This window comes from Astatotilapia calliptera, chromosome 19, assembly GCF_900246225.1.
Source record: "Astatotilapia calliptera chromosome 19, fAstCal1.2, whole genome shotgun sequence".
NCBI classification, from domain to species: domain Eukaryota; kingdom Metazoa; phylum Chordata; class Actinopteri; order Cichliformes; family Cichlidae; genus Astatotilapia; species Astatotilapia calliptera.
This window is the reverse complement of record NC_039320.1, coordinates 1413319-1434337: the sequence shown is the minus strand read 5'-3', so window position 1 is coordinate 1434337 and position 21019 is coordinate 1413319. Positions and strand designations below refer to the sequence as shown.

At 41.4% G+C, this 21019-nt stretch overlaps 1 protein-coding gene across 2 annotated transcripts in view; it reads right to left on the bottom strand.

The window, feature by feature from the left end:
• The window catches only part of kcnh5b (potassium voltage-gated channel, subfamily H (eag-related), member 5b), a 183642-nt gene extending 169607 nt beyond the window's left edge, over nucleotides 1-14035 (bottom strand). For both annotated transcript variants that reach the window (XM_026151082.1, XM_026151083.1), the window contains exons 1-3: nucleotides 13814-14035; nucleotides 3457-3580; nucleotides 514-620 (exon numbers count right to left, since the gene is read on the bottom strand). In XM_026151082.1, the coding sequence (XP_026006867.1) occupies nucleotides 514-620; nucleotides 3457-3580; nucleotides 13814-13886 (304 nt within the window). In that variant the 5' untranslated portion in view covers nucleotides 13887-14035. The remainder of the gene's footprint in view (nucleotides 1-513; nucleotides 621-3456; nucleotides 3581-13813) is intronic.
• Nucleotides 14036-21019: the final 6984 nt, after the last annotated feature.

Below are 21019 nucleotides of genomic sequence, written 5' to 3'. Positions count from 1 at the left end.
GGATACATCTGCGTCACTTACATGGGAAATACCTGGCACCAGGATGCACTATGGAAAGAAGTCAAGCTGGATGAGGCAAGGCAGGTGGTCATAATGTTATGCCCAGTTGGTATACTTTACTATTGTTCAAATACACAGTCAACAACACTGTGTTTACATTTTTTAATTCATTTTATCAAATTGTATCTGCCCTCCATTTATTGCCTTTATCTAACATGAGCAGTGATTTAAATCTCACATCCTTAAAGACATATAAATAAAAAAAAGTCTGTCAAGGACATGTAAAATAAAATAAAAATGAAAAGAACATGTTCATTAGAAATAATCGATTGATAGAATGTTAAAATCAGAATACAAAAACATAACTGAACTTAACATAACTCAACTGAATACACACTGATAGAAATGATGACAACAATGCAGACAGAAGGCTATCAGTAATGTATATGTGTTAAAAAATTACATAAAAGACATGATGAGACACATCAAGAAATAACTGAAGTGAACACTCACTGTTCTTTCTGTACAGCAGGATTTCAAAGCAGTTAGATTCATAATTGTCGAACGTCTGTCTGACTTTATCAATGGTCTTCTTGTCTGTCAGCTCTCCGTACATAAAACTGTGAAGGGAAATAAGCAATATGAGAAACTGCAACAATCAATCATCAGTCTTTCATGCCTCTGTATGATATTTCATATATGTTATTAATGGTACTGTCAATGTGTTATATCACCATCAAAACTCCATTAATTCTTATGTTTGGTTCAATAGAATAAAGTGATGCAACGGCTAAAGGATAAATTGGGCTCACAGGGATGTGAGTGCAGATTTGTTCTGGGCTGTAATCATTCCATAAAGGGAACATTTATACATTTCTCCTACTTTGTTTTCCAAGATCAAATTCCAGTTCCAGTTTGCACATCCACACACATTTGTACTTTTTAGAGTGGGCACAGATTCAGTCACTATTTTATCCATTATGCTGCCACAGTGCAGGTGACCATCGACCATTTGAAAATGAAATATCAGTTTAGACTTTCACTTGATCTTTCCTTGATACACAAACAAACTCAGTGACCAGATCCTGATCAGTTCATCCTTGAGTTCAGTAAATGCTTTTATGTTTTCTTCCAGCTTTGCCAAAGAACTTAAAATGAGGATTTTATTAAATTTCAACATCTTTTGGTTAGAAATGCAGAGTATAGCCATCCATTTTTTTAAATCCAAATCAGGGATGCAGGAGCCAACAGCAGCTATCATACAACAAGAGACAGGGTACACCCCGGACAGGTCTACCAAAGAAAGGCTAAAGCCCCACATGGAAAGGCTACAGACTGGATTCAAACCTAGGACCATTACTGTAAGGCACCAGTGCTACCCACCACAGCACCATGATGTGAACACAGAAATTGGACGTTTTCAGAAAACTGGGATTTGACATCTAACCCCACCCTCTAACCTCTAATGGAATGGGCCAAAGTTGAATGTCGCCTTCTAGCAATGTCACCAGTGATGTCAGACATATTAGTAAGCAGAGTGGAAAATTCAACCTGGCCTTACTGCGAGCTGAAGACAGGCATAAGGAAAATTGTTCAGTGAAATGATGTGAAAAATCAAGCACAGCATTAGTTTAGGATTAGCTGTTGTCAGTGCCAGCCCACATCCTCCGCTGGCCTTTCTATCCATCCAATAAGTGAATCTGTGAATCAGTGTGGGCAGACTAAAGCTGCTTAATCTGCCCACAGTTCTTAAGTTAATTAATGTCATATCTTTCTTGTTCTGTATGGGGGTCTCCTGCTTTCACGGGCTTTGGCTTTCCACATTTGCATGTTGAATTACTGGGAAATCCAGCAATACACGTGTAGTGGTGTGGTGATCGGCCTATGGGACCAGTCTAAGACACGAGTCCTTTGTAGGTTGGCTGATAAAAATCCAAACGCAAAACACTGCAATTTGTATAGCATAATGTTTCATCTTCAATTCGCAGCTGAAGAGGTCTACCTTCACTTTTTATGAAATTGTTTTGTTTTTTCCTTGACTTACTGCTATTAGGATTTTATGTGAAATGTCAGCACATCTGCACCACTGTTACCGATTCATACCTTTTGTACCACAGTTAAAAGACTAAAAAGAAAAAGAAATGTCTCTGGACCCCATTAACAGGCTGCTGTCTTCCATCAGTTTGGCAGCAGCCTGTAAGTTTAAGCTCTCAGTGGCCTCTTCAATCCTCTCAGTGTCACGACTGAGCGCATTGTCAGTCTCAGTGTCCTCTTCAGCCCAGAGCAGCAGGAAGCACAGGGATAAATCCGTGTCTCTGTTCTCACTCAGCTCAGTGTCCGAATGGAGTCTTTTTATCTGCAGGCTAGTCAAGGCCGACCCCACCCCCACCCACGCCACACACACACACACACACACACACCACCCTCCAGTCACATCTGAGAGCAGCCTGAGGAAAGGGAGTCAAATTTTAAAACATCTTGACTGACAGGCGAGCAGGGCACCGTCCTCGAGGTGGACCGGGAAGAGCTCCCCTGACAGCTCCAGACTGGATTCATTTCAGACACTCACTGAGTGGTGTGCCATCCTCTCTCTACTTCCTCTCTTTCAAAACAAGAGTTTTTCTTTTGGCTAGAGGAGGACAGAATTAGGGAGGTGCAAAACAACTGACACTTTGAAACCTTTTCTTTGTTTGTGTGTATCTTTGCAGGCTAAATAGAGAACTTTGAAAGTGACAGGGTTTGAGCTGTGAATCATGGCTAGTCTGGTGTGGTTATAAATACAATAGTGTTGAAAAAAATATATAAATATATATTGGTTTTTTATGAGTCCCACTCTTCACTGAAGAATAAACCATTAAAAATGCATAAACCCGGGAGCTAAATAAGACATATGAGTCTACTAGAAATTCAGCAAAGGACTGTATGCAAATGTGAAGATGAAATTTAATGCATATATACCTAAACTGGGATTGGATTATTGCTCCATTACCACGCTATAACTAATAATGCTGTTACACAACAATACGTGCATATTTGCAGTCTTTAAAATGAACCTATTCTTATTTCCACCTTTTTTCTTCTTGGACTCAAAGACAGTAGCTCTGCATAATTCAGAGTTCAAAATAGTTGATCTCATGCTGGACCTTGATGCACCCCTCAATCAACCCACTGTCTTAAGCTGTGTTTTAGCCAACTTTCTTCTGATTGGCTGTTCCTTCCAGATGTTAGGCTCAAACAACAAGCAGGCAGGTCGACTTTGGTCGCAGCCAATCACATACAAGTAAACTGCTCTGACTGCAGTTTACTAAGTTTTTCAGTTTATTACCTGAACTTTCAGATATTTTTAATTTGAACATCCTTCAGTGCAACAGTAAATATATGCCAGAAAACAAATAAAAACATATCAGGTCCACTTCAAATGTCTGGTAATGATACAAAATCTAATTTGACTTGTACCTGCATGTGCTGCTCTTCTGCATGACCTCGGCTCTGTGGAAGCCAGACAGCTTGCAGAATCCGTCATTACTGTAAACTATGGGCCACTCCACGATCTGGGCGTTTCCCAGGAGAAAGCTGGTCTCTGACAGACAGACAGGAAAGACAGAACATCAGCTCCAGACAGCATCAAATATAAATAACAGATAAAAGGCTACAAAGCTTCTTAGCCTCTGAGGAGGACTGGATAAAGATGTGTTAGACTGGCCGTGTCAGTTTTAGTTTTGCTTTTCATGAAGCCAACATGTTGTTCTGTTTGTAGTCTTAGTGGGAAGAGATTAAAGGAGAGTCTCTGGTTTGAGGACCTCAGAATTTCAGAGGATGCATACTTTAATTGATCTTTGAAAACTGATTGTAAAGGTTCATTAAGCTTTGCTTTAAATATACTATATTATTATACTAGTAATGAACCTTTTGTTTAGCCAAACCACAAAAAAGTGATTCGACTTTAAACCGATTTGTTAGAGCTCTTGTTGCAAAGCTATTAAACCAGAGGAAATGGTTTGACCATCAATAAAGCTAAAAGCAGGTTTAGAGGGTGTTTTACACTAAAAAGACTAACTCTGAAACAACTTCTCACAGCGGAGGGGACATGCTGCACTGGTAACATGAGGAGGAACGATTACAGCAAGCAAGAACTCTGTGAGCCAGCATGCAGTAAGACAGACTTCAAAAACTCTGAACTTAAAAGCTGCAGCCGTATGTGTGCCCTATGGAATAAGGAACTGAGTAAGGCTTACTTCAAGACAGTCAGCCTGAATCAAATCAACACTGGTTAGGCTACTCAATGACCTTAATGTGCTTCTGGTGCCTGAGCAAAATGTTTTGGGTCATTGCCATGCTGGAAGCTCCATGATCCATCTTCAGTGTCTCGTCCATGATTTTAAGGAGTAAATCGACTGATTCTTATATAGTGCTTTTCTACTCCCCCTGAGCACTCAAAGCTATAACATGCACATTCACCCAATCACACCCATTCACACAAGCACATCCTTCAATGTTTACTATCTAATATTCACGCTCATTCATACTCCGATGGATGTATCGAAGAGAACTTGGGGTTAGTATCTTGCCCGAGGATGCTTGGCATGCCCGGGATCGGCAGGGATCGAAGCACTAACCTTCCGATCAGTAGATGATCTGCTCTACCTCCCGAGCTACAGCCACTCCTTAATACTGTGAAGTCATCCTGTACCCTTAACAGAAAAACAACCCTAAAGCATAATGTTTCCACCTCCATGCTTGACTCTGAGGATGATGTTCTTTGGGTCATCCTCAGCATTTCTCTTCCTCCAAACATGGCGAGTCGAGCTTAATTTTGGTTCTTCTTTGACCACGACACTTTCTCCTAAGCCTTCTCCAACTCATTTAGATGTTTACTGTCAAACCTAAGATGGGGCTGCAAAATTTGAGTCCATTATAATGTAGTGTGTTACCAGTGCAGTTCTTGGTTACTGTGGTTGTCTTCAGATCGTTAACAAGCTCCTCTTGTGTAGCTTTGGGCTGATCCACCACCTGTTTTATGAGCCTCCTCAACCCTTGAGACTTGATGGAGCTGGATGGAGATGCACAGAGCTCCAGACTGAAGGCGACTGAAGTTCATTTCCTCTGTTTCCAAATAACTGAACCAAAAGTTGTCACCTTCTCACCAAGCTTCCTGTTTGCCTTTTGATGGTTTTGTAGGGATCAAATACTTATTTCTCTTAAACACTGTAACATTGTATTATAAATAATTCCCTGCCTGTACAATGGCTAACACTGAGCAGTGCTGATTTTCTAACACTGGAATATTTCTAACATTTTGAGTTATTTTCCAGTGTTAGAAAATCAGCACTGCTCAGTGATAGTCTTTGTTAATCTTCAAAACTGACTAGGTTACTTTTAAACATATAACACTGTCAAAAGTGTTAATTTAACACTCAACAGTGTTGTATTTAACACTCAGAGGTGTGGACCCATATAGACACTCTCTAGTGTTAATTTAACACTGGAGATTTTGCTGTGTACAGTGTACCATGTAGGGCTTGCGCCATATCATACCGTTCACGGTAATACCGGTATAATGTTAGGATATAATATATATAAATATAAAGATATAATGTTACTGACCTCGAACTGATTTTATGTGGTACACGGCGCTCGAAAATCTGTCAAAAAATGTTTTACTACGAAGCTACGAACCTGCACCGCTTGATGGATTGTTGGAGCATTACGGCTATTGTAGGCAGGAGCCTCGCGGAGTGATACGTACTGTGCTTCAACATAATATTACCCTATTGTGTGTGTATAATCTAGGTTTTGTGGAAATTATACATGGCTGAAGATATGTCGGCCAATTTCCACTGGACATGCCTTTTAGTTAAACTTTCAGCAAGGAATTTGCATTTGCACTGTTAAATTTTTATATAACTTTAATGCACATAAAAAACAGCTGCTTGTTTAAGTGAAAATATATTGATGGGTTGTGGATGTGGAGTTGTAAAGTATTTTGTCTCGCGTCATTTATATCGTCAGTTATATCGTTATCGTAAATTTTAAAATATTATATCGTGATAAATATTTTTGGCCATATTGCCCTGCCCTAATACCATGTATAGTATGCTATATATTTTGTTAGTGTTTATTACTGTTTTCATTTTATTCATTGTTTAGCTTATCAGATAGAAAAACACATCTGCATCATGAATATTTAGTCGAACTTTATGGATACAAAAATCACCTGAACCTGATTCTTCAAGTCAGTTTTACTTATAAGGACAAAATAAATAATGGACATGACCTTATGAACAAGAATGAACACAAATTCCCCCAGACATGCAATCTATAAGAATGAGTGAGAAAATCATAAACCTCCCCAACCCTCTTGTTCAACCTGAATGAGTTACCCAGCAGCTACAGTCTGGCAAAAATGAGACTGCAGAAACATCAGGGCAGAGGAAAAATACCACCAGCAGCTTCTTGCCCTTTCTCCTTTCCCTTTTTAACCACACAGACATTAATAATTCATTTGATATATTCTGCATGGTGATAGCTTGGTCACTGAGGAGAACAATGCAGAAGGTTTTGACTGTTTAACAATTAGCTGTACAAATCTCATGCACATCATAATGCTGCTAAAGTTTAACAGATGTGAGCAGTCCCAATGACATATTCAATTTTTTGTACATAAATTATCTGGAGTATATTAAAACACACACACATTGGGTTTCAGGATTAGCGAGGTTCAGTTTTTTACTCTTAATGTATTTGAGGTGTAGCGCCTGTGCTCCAATGACCAGTAAAAAAGGCTACACTTGTGAAAAGACTAAGTCCTGCATTTCAATACAATCAAAGCTAAAAATGATAAATGACTCTTTATCAGGAGCAACTATGACTAAAGAAATATGGAGGACGGGTATTGTTTGTGTACAACAATGAAATAAAACAAAACACATTATTCCTTTACTTGAAATTAAAACAGCCCATGAGAAAGATTTACTTACTTGATGGCTCTGGCCCCACTGTGCCTTTGATTCCCTCCTTGTGCCTAACCCAACAAATTATCACTGCTCATGAGTTATGCATCAACCTATCACACTAAACACAGCCCAATCAGCAGCACTGCAGGGTAGGCCAAAACTTTGTTTAATTCCTTAGAGTCTTTTCAAAGTAAAAGCCATCTAGTGCATCAACTTTTACCATCTTGTTTTTGGAAAAGCTGGAAACAGCCATGACTGCTCTTCATGCTATGAAATACCCAGATATTGCTGAACCATTTAATAATATATATATAACTGATAGCCAAACTCAGAGAAATAACACCCTAATCATAATGGGCCAAGATGATCTTTTAAGGGTTTTTTTTTTTTTGGCATGTTTGCATGGGCAGCACGGTGGCACGGTGGTTAGCACTGTTGCCTCACAGCAAGAAGGTCCTGAGTTCAATTCCAACACCAGGCCGGGGTCTTTCTGTGTGGAGTTTGCATGTTCTCCCCGTGTTTGCGTGGGTTCTCTCCGGGTACTCCGGCTTCCTCCCACCGTCCAAAGACATGCAGCTTGTGGGGATAGGTTAATTGGATAATCCAAATTGCCACTAGGTGTGAATGTGCGAGTGAATGTGAGTGTGAATAGTTGTCTGTCCCTATGTGTTAGCCCTGGCGACCTGTCCAGGGTGTACCCTGCCTTTCGCCCTATGACAGCTGGGATAGGCTCCAGCGCCCCCCGCGACCCTGAAAAAGGATAAGCGGAAGCGAATGGATGGATGGATGGATGTTTGCATTTATTAAATAGTAAAGCAGTGAAAATGGACAGAAAAGGGGGAGAGAGAGAGAAGAGGGAAGACATGCTACAAAGGTCCATGGGTTACTTGAAGCCAGGCTGCTGCACTCTGGCCACGAGGTTGTCTGCTCACCCGCTGAGCTAAAGAGGCAGCTGAGCTTTTAAAGTAAATAACCTTTTCATTGTTAAGCCGTGCACAACACATCTCCCAAACTCTCCTGTCGCTGTCTGTTTTATACACCTAAACATCCTCAAGCTGACAGTCAGCTGCTGCATAAGGAAATCCCAAAAGACTTCAGCTAAATCTATCCGATCTCTCCGATGTTTGCATCTCCTCGAAATCACAACAAAACACACGAGCAAGAAAATAGTAACAACTGTTTCATTTTCAAGGCTCTTTCCATTAAAAAGTAGGTGATTACAGCAAATAACAATATCATAATGTTAACAAAGTAAATAAAGGTTCACTGTAATAGTAACTAATTATATAAAGTATATTTAAGGGCTGCATGGTGGTGCAGTGATTAACACTGTTGCCTCACAGCATACACCTCCTTTTCCACCATCAGGCCGGTCTTTCTGTGTGGAGCATGTTCAACCCGTGTTTGCGTTCTCTCCAGGTACTCCAGCTTCCTCCCACAGCCCAGAGACATGCAGTTAGTGGGGTTAGATTAAATGATGTTTCTAGGTGCCCGAATGGTTGTCTCTATGTGAGGCTAACGGTCTCTTGCCTCTCACCCTAAGACAGCGCTCCCATACCCCCGGGCCACAGACCTGTACTGGTCCGTGAGTTGTTTGGTACCTGGCCGCGAGAGATAAGGCTCGGGTGTGAAATTTATGGTTTTCAGGGTTTTTATCATTAACTCTGTCTTTTCCCGTGTTGTAGTTGTGTGTCTTATTTTGAAAGAAATATTTACGCATTACCATAGCGACCAGAGAGCATTAAAGGAGGACGTTGCTCTCAATGTTGTTGGCGCATTTCAGGAGGACGCTGCTAATAAATTTACACAATTACACAGTGAATTCACATTTATTATTATATTTACAAAAGACCACAGTTTTTGTCTTGGTTGTATCATTTTATTTTGTTGTATTTGTCCGCGACACCTGAAAGGCTGGTCCGTGCAAACATTGTCTGACATTAAACTGGTCTGTGGCGCAAAAAAGGTTGGGGACCGCTGATTTAAGACAGCTGGGATAGGCTCCAACCCCAATGTGGGCCTGAATTGAATAAGCGGAAGAGAATGGATATTTATGAAGCTAACTCATTGGTTAACATGTCTGAGAAGTCAAAAAACAGACAGCAGTATTTGGAATGAACATGCAAAAGCAGTGATGTCCCTTATCACCTGCCAGGAATATTGTCCTGGTAACTCAGAGAGACTTCTCTCTTCCAAAATAAAAACAGTTGGCTGGTAAAAGGCTGGATTTTAGGATGAAAAGATACTGTAGCAGCCAATCAAATAAGACTGCATGTATGCACAAAAAGCAGCATTTCCACCTGTTCTACATTTACAGCATTGAGGAAAACTCTGTGAAACAGCATTTAAGCTCTGGAAAGACAATAAAATTTCTGCAGTGAGACACGAGCGGATGAGTTGTTGAAGGTGTGTCAGCAGCTCTTTCAGCCATTTACAGACTGATGAGTAAAACCCTCAAGCAGCACACTCTATTGATTTCACCAGTCAGCCATCTAATGATAAAAAAAAGCGATCATAAAAACGTTCTTGCTGTAGTCAGGGGAAAACCTCTATCACTGCATTGGCCTGCCAGCACTGACTGGGTGATATTTGATTTTTAACAATTGTATATTTTTTAAAAACTCATCAGCTGAACGCCTTGCAATGATCATGTGACCACAGATATACTGGAAAAGCATATAGATGGCATTTGAAAGTGTGCGAGTATATTCAAAGGGGAACGGTGACCTTTTATAATATTAACTGTCTTCATGAAGCCGTAACAGCAGGCTGACAGTCAAAGTATCACCTGGGGCTGGTTTTCAGTGACTTTGTTTTAAAATGATATTCTCACTGATTTTATGTCTCCACTGACACGTTTTTCTTTCCTGCTACAAGAAGAGAAGTTTTTTTCTTTTAACAGCCCCTCCTGTTATGAGAAAGCGCTTCTACAACATGAAAAATGAGGAGTGGAAGGCCATATCCAAACAGGACATGGCTTGTAAAAACACCTTGAATTTTGTTTTTGTGGTTGTGGAAGCATCACGGATAATATTTTTAAACTTCACTGTAACTATTTTTTTTCCTGGATTCAATGGAAAAGAAAATCCAAGTACTGTATAGAGTGGGTTCTTTAGAGCTCAGCAGGGATATTATTTGTGTGAAATAAAACCTTTGAATCAATGTCCCACAACACCAGATTAGCTGGAAATTTCCATCAATCCACTTCCACGTAGTGGAGCCTGTCCCTGCTCCATAGGGCAAGAGGTGGGATTATACAGAGAGACAGACCATTCACACCTACGTCCAACTTAGAACCACCAATTAACCCCACAAACTGCGTGTCTTTGGACTGTGGGAGAAAACCAGAGTACCCAGAGAGAACATTCAAACACCCTACAGAAAATGGAAATGTGGTATGTGGTTTCAGGAAAACTGAAGATTTTTAAATGCACAAAGCAAAAACAAACAATTTGCTTCTAGGAGGACTTTTGGTGTAAGTTCACTTATAATCAGCTCAGCAAAGCATAACCTCAAATCTTATTCAGAGTTCAGCGAACTGATGAAAACTAAGCCAAGTCTTACACGAGTCTCAGATGTCTGCACTAACAATCTAGTAAATGAACAACTGAAAAAACTTATGGGTTGCCAATACATCTGAGACTTTCACCTGGCCTTGTCCACCTTCCACCATCTCCACTGAGCCTAATATGATGTGTTCTCTGGCACCACCCACAGGAGAACATCTCCAGATTTTTCATTCACCCAAAAGTTTAGTTTGAAACAGGCATTTGATTAAAATAACTTTTTTATTTAATTTAGTGCAAAATGCTTCAGGCTCACGTGCTGATGGAGCTGAAAAATGATCCCCCAAAAAATCCGCAGAGCATCATGGGTAAGGGGTGAGATGGACAGAAGAGTCCGGAACAAGATCAGCCTCATCTGTTCTCTGCGTCACTTTCCAAACAATTACTTAACAGATTTTTCAGCACTAAAGGGAACGGGAGTTACTTAATTTATCACCTTCTCGTTTTAAGCCTGAAACCTGATGACTGCAGCCTCCTGTGGGCTCTTTAAAATTAAAGTGCTGACTAAGACTTAATGCCACACACACAAAAAACACATTGAATCATCTTGACCTTTTCCCACTCTCCTCTTTCATCCCAGCCAAGTTGTTAGCTGGACTGTGGTATCTGCCCAGTATGGCTGCCTGAAGGCAGATACCACGGGAGCACCTGAAGAAAAACTAAAGCCATCGTGGGACTTTATTAAAACCCACTTTTAATAGATTATTCCAAAGTTAACAGCTCTGATTTAATTTTCAGAGAACTGTGTGACAGGCTATGAAACCTGTTACTGTTTAATTTTTATTAAAGCCGAATGAAAGAAATAATACATTTAAAGTCTTTTGTTTTTTTTAATCTGTTGTGCTGTAAGAGCTCATCCTACCAACACATTCCAATGTCCTTAAAAATGACAGGAGCTGCTTAGCAGTACTCAACTTCCAGCTGGAAATACAACCCCAACTCCAAAAAACTAGGATGCTTTTTAAAATATAAAACAAAACAGAATGCTGTGATTTGCATATCTTGTACTGACTGGGTAGGCAGAGAGCTCAGGCCGGAAAGGATGAGCAGCAGGTTAGAGCGATTGAAGATAGAGAGGGAAATGTACTAATGAGTGAAGGGTGTGTCCTGAGAAAATGTTAGGAGTGTTTTGAGGAGCTGATGAATGAAGTAAATGAGATAGAGACAAAGGTGGATGGAGGAAAGTTAACAAATAAGGAAGTGAAGAGGAACAATAAGGAGGAATCGATGGCAGCTATGAAGAGTAGAGGTTGGGCAATAAAGTTAGAGAGGCAAAACTGAGATGGTTTGGACATGTGCAGAGGAGGGATAGTGGATATGCATGAGCAAACAAAGAAGACTTCAGCGACGTTTCATAGATTTTGTGAAACAGAACATGCAGAGGGCTGGAAAAGTAAAACAAACTGCTAAAGGAACTTTTGTTAACTGGTCAGTACCATGATTGGATATAAAATTAGCATCTTAGGGAGGGAGAGTTTCTCAGAAGTGATGATGGGCAGAGGTTCACCTCAATCTGCAAAAAAACAATGTCTATAAACTGTAGAACGGAATTGAAAGAGATGCTGTCGGAAATCACAGCATCATTTTCTAGAAATCGTTGTCTGTGAGCAGAGTTCACCATGCCAGCCACAAATCCAGGTTGCAAAGAAGAAGCCATGATCCATTTTTTGGAATTGGGGTTGTATACCCATCATTACTCACTGAAGTTCTACATAAACACACTTCGGCTGCTGTCATCATTTAAATGTAAGTTTACATTTGTAAATGTAAAACGTAAATTTGAATTTTGCTATTTTTTTGGCTCTCCTTGTGCCCTTGATGGAAGAGTGATTGGCGTGTTTTCAGGCTTTTATCCTGGGACAGAACATTTTGGCACTGGTGAAGTTGTCAGTGTTACCGATGACCACGCTCAGGGCACATAAACACCAAATCTGAAAGTGATGTGAGCCAGGTGCTGTGAATTTTGCAGTCACTAACCTCCGTTCAGTTGAATAGTTATGGGAGATTTCGGATTTATGTGACAGCACTCTCCTCCACTATAATTAAAATATCAAATATCAAATGAATATGGTTTTGGAAAAAAATATTCCAGCACTCCAGCAGAGCATCAGAGACTTGGACAATCAATGCCAAGGTGCACTGAAACAGTCGGTGATGGATTTTGTTCAATCCTGAGATCAATCCTGAGGTATGGAGGAGCTGACAGGCCAGAGAACAATGTACAACATCAACATCTTTTGCTACTCACATCATCCCAGACAGTTTCATTTGTGATTTCTTAAACAGAAGAAAAGAAAAACGAAATAACACGAGAGAAACTACAACAAATTTTTTTTTTTGACTAAGGGCAAGCGACAGAAACACCTTTCCGGAACCATCTTTTTGACCTCAATACCACCACACAGCCTGAACCTCCTCAGTTCACAAGTCATTCCGGCCAATTACCCGGCAGACGTTTTTGGGAAGATAAAGGAAAGCAATCAATCTAATAGAGACGAGAGCGCGTTTTCAGGCCGGTGCCAAGACAAGGCGCAGTTTACGAGAAAGATAGCTTTTTTCCCTCTCGTGCAGAAACAACACAAAAAAGCAGTCAACAGTGATGCAGAGTAATACCTAGCAATTCAAGGAAAGGGGGGCACGTTTTTATTATTTAACCAGGCAGATCGTTCATTCCGTCTAACTAAACCTAACGCAGATACAGCATTACATGACGGAGCATGCTATAAAAAATTCAAACCACTGTGTAGTCCTTTCAGTCTGTTCCCGTGTAATAATAATAATAATAATAATAATAATAATAATAATAATAATAATAATAACTTCAGTTTATGACAAAAAAAACTTTATTTAAAAAAAACTGGCGACATAATGGCCTCGCATAAACTCAATAATTTAACATGAAAAGTTAAAGGCGATGCGTAAACTGTAACTGTTGAGGGACCTTAACGCAAACAAAATCCAATGTGATTGGAAAATATTCTCATTTCTGAAATCAGCTTCTTTTTTATCTCTTGCTTGGGTTTGACGGGCATCAGCTGATGAATAATATTGGGTTCACGTTGCCTCACACGGGGAGCAAACAAATAAATGCAGGTATAAAGTGACTTTATGTGATTATATCCTCCAAACCTCCCTCGTTGCACTGATATAAAACACACACACACACACACACACACACACACACACACACACACACACACACACACACACACACTGTTTTCCATCAAAGTCCTGGTCCAAGCGATCTGGTAAAACCAAACCCAAAGCAAGCTTCGCTCCTACGCGTGGACTCACCACTTGAACGCCGGACTATGTTCTCCAGAAAAGTGTTTTGCGGTGCCACAAGCCCTCTCTTTCCCCCGGGCATCCTGCTGCGGGCGGACGGAGCTGGTGTCTGTGGCGGTGTGTCTGCTGCTGGGATGTCGGTACTGACGCTGGCTCTCAGTCGGACCGATGGGGAAGCTCATTGTAACCGTGCGCTCTGGATGCTCGGTGCGCACTGAGACACAGCAGCGGCGCTACATCCCGCTGCCTGCACGGAGCTCCAGGACGCATGCGTGTCGGCTGCCGAGTGCTCGCTCTTCAAAATAACGATGTACTGTAATGTTTGTGTAATAAATGCTGTTTACTGGCTAATATTTAGCAATAAGTGGAACCTTTATATATTTATCACACATTCGGTTTGCATCGTTAGTAACGCAGATGGCAATATCAGACTAGTTATGTTTTTCATTTGCATTTTGATGAGATTTTCTAAACAATTTACATAACTGCTCAATAGCGCATTAGAATTAAAATTATTTGGCACTAGAACTGCAGCTTATTTATTTCTTATTGTTCTGATTAGGGTTAATCTGCCAAGTGTTTTCCTCTGTTGACTAATTTATTGTTTGCTCTCCAACATCACAGAAAATGGTGGTAATCAGTCATAGTTTCATGCATTTTAAGATTGAAGAAGAATTTATGAAAACAGAAAATCAGCCCAGACTGAAAGAAAGCAGCAAATACTTCCAATGGAGAAGCTGGAACCAGAGGACCAAAAGGTAGCTGTAGATTATTAATAAATCAGCTATACTTGGTCAGTTTACAGACATCAAGTTTTAATGGCAATTTCTTTCAAAAGATCTATTCATAAAAGCGTGTTAAAACCATAATACAGTTCTTTTTAAGTTGATTTCATAGACACGTCCATCTACGGTTATAGGATACACAGCATCGACAATCTACAGATCAAGAATATAAGGTTAACAATTTAACTGTTTAGGCACCAGAAAGGAAAACTTAAATGTTGGTCTACTGGAGCAGAGGGCCCAACTAGAGGAAGGAGGAAGGTATAATGAGTTAAACCTGGCAGGTTTTCATCGACAAACTTGTAACACAGCAGGAATTAATGCCAGGAGAAATAAAGAGCCAAGTGAAACAAACAACCACAAAATTCCCCTTTTTAACTTTATTTCAATTCATGCTGAGCAAAAGTGATATAGTGTGTTAATCAGTGAGATTTAGAGCTGTCAACAGATGCATTTTTTAATCTCAGGACAGAGTCAGGCTGGCTGTTTCCTGCATCCACCCTTAATAAACTATCTGTGCTTCCTAATTCAAACATGGTACATGAGAGAAATCTAGCAGAATAATTCAAAATAGTGAGCAGATAAGTAACTGTGAGTTGCTTTAGTATGAAGCAGTAAAACTAGTGTCTCCCTCTGCGAGCTTCCCCCAGGAACGCTCATTAGCTTGCATAAAGGATTAATGGGGCACCTGGGAGCAGAAGGCCTCCACTGGAGCAAGAGACCACACTTCATGCTGACGTCACCACCAGTGATGGGAATAACGGCGTTACAATAACGGCGTCACTAACGGCATTACTTTTTTGAGTAACGAGTAATCTAACTAATTACTATTCCTATCGTTACAACGCCGTTACAGTTACTAACAAGAAAACGCGGTCCACTACTATTTTTCAACAAACAGACAGTTGGAGCTGTGTTCAGCTTACCGCATTTTATATCAGCTGCACGGAAGTAGCTGTAAGTAAACTGGACGCTACAGCTTTAAGCAGCTGCGCGCGCTCCCGCAGACGGCAATCACGATCACTGTCTAGCACAACACCTGGAGCTAAGGGGGCAAAACAATCACATGAGTGCTGCTGTTTGACTGAGGAAGAATAAAGTAGTCGTGGTAAGCCAATCATATGACCACTTAAAGAAAAAAACAAAAAAAACAGGGGAAGTTTTAGGAGTGACGAGAGAGAGAGAGAGAGAGAGAGACCGCAGAAAAAGAGAGAGAGAGCGAGTTTTAAGATGTGAGAGATTTGTGACGTTTATCGTGTTTGGAGTGTGTAGCTAATGTGTTGTCTTGTGTAGTTAGTGTGTAGTGTTGTGGATAGTTTTGTGTTGTGTGTCATAACAATGAGGCGGCTGCTGTCTCCAGGTAGAAACAGGAGTGATACACCTGCTGCTGTCAGACCTGCAGGTATCAGGCTGTGATGTTCTCCTTTATAGTGGACAGAAATTATTTTTTTGGAGTGGCACAAATAATTTGTGTGGCATCTTATTGAATAAAGAACAGCTGATTGTTCTGTAAATAGTTTGAAATGGTTATTAAAAAAATCAAGGTAAAAGGTAAATTGATGCAAATAACTTTGTTGTTTGCAAAACTTGTGCACAGGATTTTAAAATTGACCATTTATATTTGCATTTAAAGTTATGAAATATGATTCATTAAACATGTTTAGTGGTTGTTACAGTGAAAAATATAACTTTTTCTACTCTGATTTTATGTTTTTTGTCGGATTTTAGATCAATTGTGTTAATACAGTATGTCAAAATGAAAACATAACTGTAAATTCAGACATGTGAGGTTGTGCTGAAAAGGATGATACCAAACAAGGCAAAGTAAACTGTTTTTAAAGGTGAAATGTAGAGGAAACATCAAAAGTAGTTAAAATGGCCAATTACACGCTGGACCCCAGAGGGTTAAACTTTTTTTTAAAGTAACGCAATAGTTACTTTTCAAGTAATTAATTACTTTTAGAATATTGTAACTTAGTTACTAACTCAGTTTTTTAAGAAGTAACTAATTAATTACTTTTTCAAAGTAACTTGCCCAACACTGGTCACCACATTGTATCTACTGCACTGTACATAGCAGGTCTAAAAACTACACTAAAGCTGATCAGATTGTCTCAATCTTTGACTGTTTGCACTTTAAATACCTGGTGACCCTCTCTTCTACTGTAACCCCTAAGAAAATCAACCCTGAGTTTGAAAACTAAGTTACTAACCTTATTAAGAATTTGAATGTGTCTGTGGAGATGATCCAAAAACACAATTATAAATGTTCAAAAAGGACAAAAAACACCTACAGTAACCATCCCATTGAGCTTTAAGTGGCCATTAAAACCAACATTATGGAAACCATACATTGACTAAGTCTTTGAGTTAACACTCAAATGTTGGACTCTATCCCAAAGTCTTACGTGCAAATCTCCCTTTTTGCACCTACTAACACTCTTTTCATCTGATGCTGTCAAGAAATCTGTCAGCATCACCTCGGATATTCCAGCATGTGTGTAAACACGCGAGGTGGCAAATGCTCTCATGGGATAACCTTAATTGGCCCAGTTGCATCATGGGGTATCAACCATATGTGACAGCACAGGTCGGACAGCTGCCGTCTGCTCTAACAGGCTGAGCTGTGCAGACGAGCCTCTCTCTCTCTTACACAAGGTGAATGTCTCTCACTCTACAGAGGTTCATTAATGACAAATCTGTTGCTGGAAAGGAACCAGTCAGTTGGTGTAGCTGACTTTATATTGAAGTGGACGGAAGAGAGTGTTTTCAGCGTGTCAACTAACTGAAGAATACTAGTGAGCTCAATATGCACCTTGTTTATGCTTGTTTGTCTGAAAGTTGTTCTGGCACACGAAAAATTAGCAGTCAGACGAGGTCATGGCATGTTAGAATGCAAAGGTGTCTGTGTCAGGGATCCTGGGTTGGAGTGACCCAGGATCCCTGAGCAGTTATGAATTATATTATCATTGTATGTATATTTGGTGTTGCTGTCCTTCTCCCTGTTTGCGTGTGTGAATATGTGTTTCTGCGGGCGCCTTCAGGCCTGCTGGCGGACTGGCCACACCCGAAGCCACACACCTGCTGCCAGTGTTGGGAAGGTTACTTTTAAAATGTATTCCATTACAGAATACAGAATACATGCCCCAAAATGTATTCTGTAACGTATTCCGTTACGTTACTCAATGACAGTAACGTATTCTGAATACTTTGGATTACTTAATATATTATCGTGCTTTTTACAACAACGTGAATGTACTATTGCTGTGTGATTTATTACTATTACTGAAGGTCCGCAACTCCGAGCTGTAGTAAAGGGACCTCTGACTAATACGGCGGGGTCCCTGTCGGCTCGTAGCCGAAAAATAGCTTTACTTTGTTGTGTGGGTCAACTTTTCTTGCGAGAGACAGAGAGAGGCGTTGAAAGACTGCTCCAACGGAACTTATTGTTTTCGGAGGAAAACACAAACACAAACACGGTGTACAGTCGAGTCCTAATAGCTTACTTACAACTGGGCTCGTCAGGCACTCTTCTTGGCTGAAGTGGTTATTATTATATTATTATATTATTATTATATTATATTTATTATATTTACATGCTTCCAGCTCCCGTTTTTCCTCGATGACAACTCGTACCTTTCCACTCCCCTTGTTGTTGAATTGTGCTATACAAATAAACTTGCCTTGCCTTGCCTTGCCTTGCCTTTTTCTCCCTCCTCGCGCTCACAGACCCATAACGTGTATGGCAGTCCATTCTCCCTGCAACACGGACTACACTGCCCATGATGCTACATTCTTTAGAGCTATGCTTGTAGCATTCTGCCTGTTAGCTTAGCACAACAACAACAACAACGAAAAGGCGCTCTCACACCCAGGAAACACACAGTCGCAGAGAGAGAGAGAGCGTCGCCCTGTAACCATGGCAACCGTAACGCTGCCGCCCGGAACAAAAGAACGTAGCTGTCAAACAAAACCCAAACAGTCCTGACCCGCGACAATATGAAACAGGAAAGTACCGCAGTGTAATCCATTTATTTCAACAAAGTAACTGTATTCTGAATACCACCTTTTTAAACGGTAACTGTAACGGAATACAGTTACTCATATTTTGTATTTTAAATACGTAACGGCGGTACATGTATTCCGTTACTCCCCAACACTGCCTGCTGCTGATCAGGCCTCGTCCGGGGAGCTACTTAGGAGAGTCTTGGAGCTCCCACCGACGCCGGGATCATTGCGTGAGACTCCACATTAGTCATCCTGTTGAGCTCAGTTAGTGTGTGTATGCCCGCGGTTATATGTGTCCTGACGGCTGCTTCTATTGTGTCCCCAGGAGAGGTGTGGAGTGCCAGACAGCAGCCAGCACGGGGATTGCTGAGACACGGGAGCGGAGAGCACAAACACTGGGAGAAGACACGACACGGGAGTCTGGGGAAAGCACGGCAATTTATTGTTGTTTAGTTCCATACACTGTAAATAAACGCACTGTTTACACACAGAGCACGGCGCCTGGGTCCTCCTTCCCTACACCCCTACGGTCTGCCATGCTAAACCGTGACAGTCTGGGTCCTCAATGCAAAAGCCCATAATATCCATGTGAACTTCTCAAACCACTACTGAAGTATAATCGACTTTAGAGGTTTAGGTCCATTTCCATCACACCATACCATTAGGGAGGCATCAGGTTGCAGGATTGCAATAAGTCCGAACATCAGGCAGAGTCATAACTTTAGCTAAATGTTACAGGCATGGCCCTTTAAGGGTGAAGCCTGATGGGAAATGTATTCGGGATGTGTGTTGCGGGACTACCCTGGTGTGTGTGTGGAGAGAGAGGAGAAGGGGAAAAAGTAACGGTTAGCAACAGAAGAGGCGGAAAGAAAATTAGTAAAAGGAATATAATAACTCCCTCGGCAGCCAGAGTTGTGTTGGCGATGCTCGCTGTGAGTAAACTGTTTCAGCCCACTGTACGCGGTGTTCGTGCCTTGGAGAAGAAATAAAGTTCGGTGAAGCAGTTTTTCTACGCCTCCTTCGATCTTTTTACTAGCGGAGTTGACCTGTACAGTAAGCTAGTTGCCGGCTACGAGCCAGTCACGGAACCTTCAAGTAACTGTCAGAGGTTTCCTTACTACAGTTCGGGGCCGTGGATCTGGCACGGTAACACTGGGGGCTCTTTTCCGGGATTAAACTCCGCAAAGTGCAGAGAGAGACAGAGAGAATGGCGGCGCCGGGAGATGCTGAAGGGGATGACATGGTAATGTACTTCAGTAAGAGTAGCAACCCATTTTTGTCAGAATCCCCGGAGAGTGGCACAGTTACTGTGGAAAGTGCTACTAATGTAAATAATAGAATCTATAGCGGCAACCCCTTCATCACAGACATAGAGTTAATGCCAGCGGCAAGCATAGCAGCAGCCAATATGATAGAGTTTGAGGCTGCATGGCATCTCACCCTGCCACCTTCAGCTTACACCAAACCTTTCTTAACACCAACAGCAAAGCAGAATGCAGTGTGCAGCGAGTTTAAGCAGTTTCAGTACTCAGACTGTGAAGGCCCTGGTAATATTACATCTACACCGCTTACAGTGGGACGGCATGGCACACATGATCACCTATCTCGGATTGTTACATCTCTGCCATGCAGCCAGCCATTCACCGCCATGAACTGTACCTGCAATGTCCCTACAAAACCACAGTTTACTGAGCCAGCGAAGCTACACGTTATGCCAGGTACACCCCAACCTGCGCAATACAGTTATGAAATGCCAGCTCAGGGCTATTTTTCCCCATGGTAATACAAGCACCAGCTGGGGGGTGTGGGCTTTGTAAGCATGGCCAAGGTCACAGTTCAAAACAAGCCACGCCAGGGCCACGCGGTTGTTTAGGGTGCAAGACAGTGGCTTTGCGGATTGTAGTGCTGATGAACAGACGAGGGGCAAGGAGAAAATTCCCACATTACAACCAGACCATTTCGATGGGTCAGGGTCATGGAAAGACTTTCTCTATCAGTTCGAGACCTGTGCAAAGGCCAACTGCTGGACAGAGGAGGCCATGGCTGTCCAACTCAGATTCAGCCTGAGGGGCGCGGCTGGAGCCATAGTCCACAAAAACCCCAAATCCGCTCGCTGGATTTACCAGAGGATTGTGGAGGAGGTGGAGGCTGCCTATGGACCGTGTTCAGAGCATGCAGCAGCCATTGGCATTGAGCTACGGCAGAGAATCAGGAAACCAGGTGAGGCTCTGCACACCCTCAGAGATGATATATATGAGAAGGTTTCCTACCCGCTCCGAGCTGGAGCAGGACTGTATTGCTGTGGAGATCTTCACTAATGCTTTGGCAGATGCTGAAATGGTCCAGAAATTATTAGAAGAACAACCATGCACCCTGGCAAGAGCAAATGAAATCTGCAACAGGTTCGAGACAACGAAAAGGG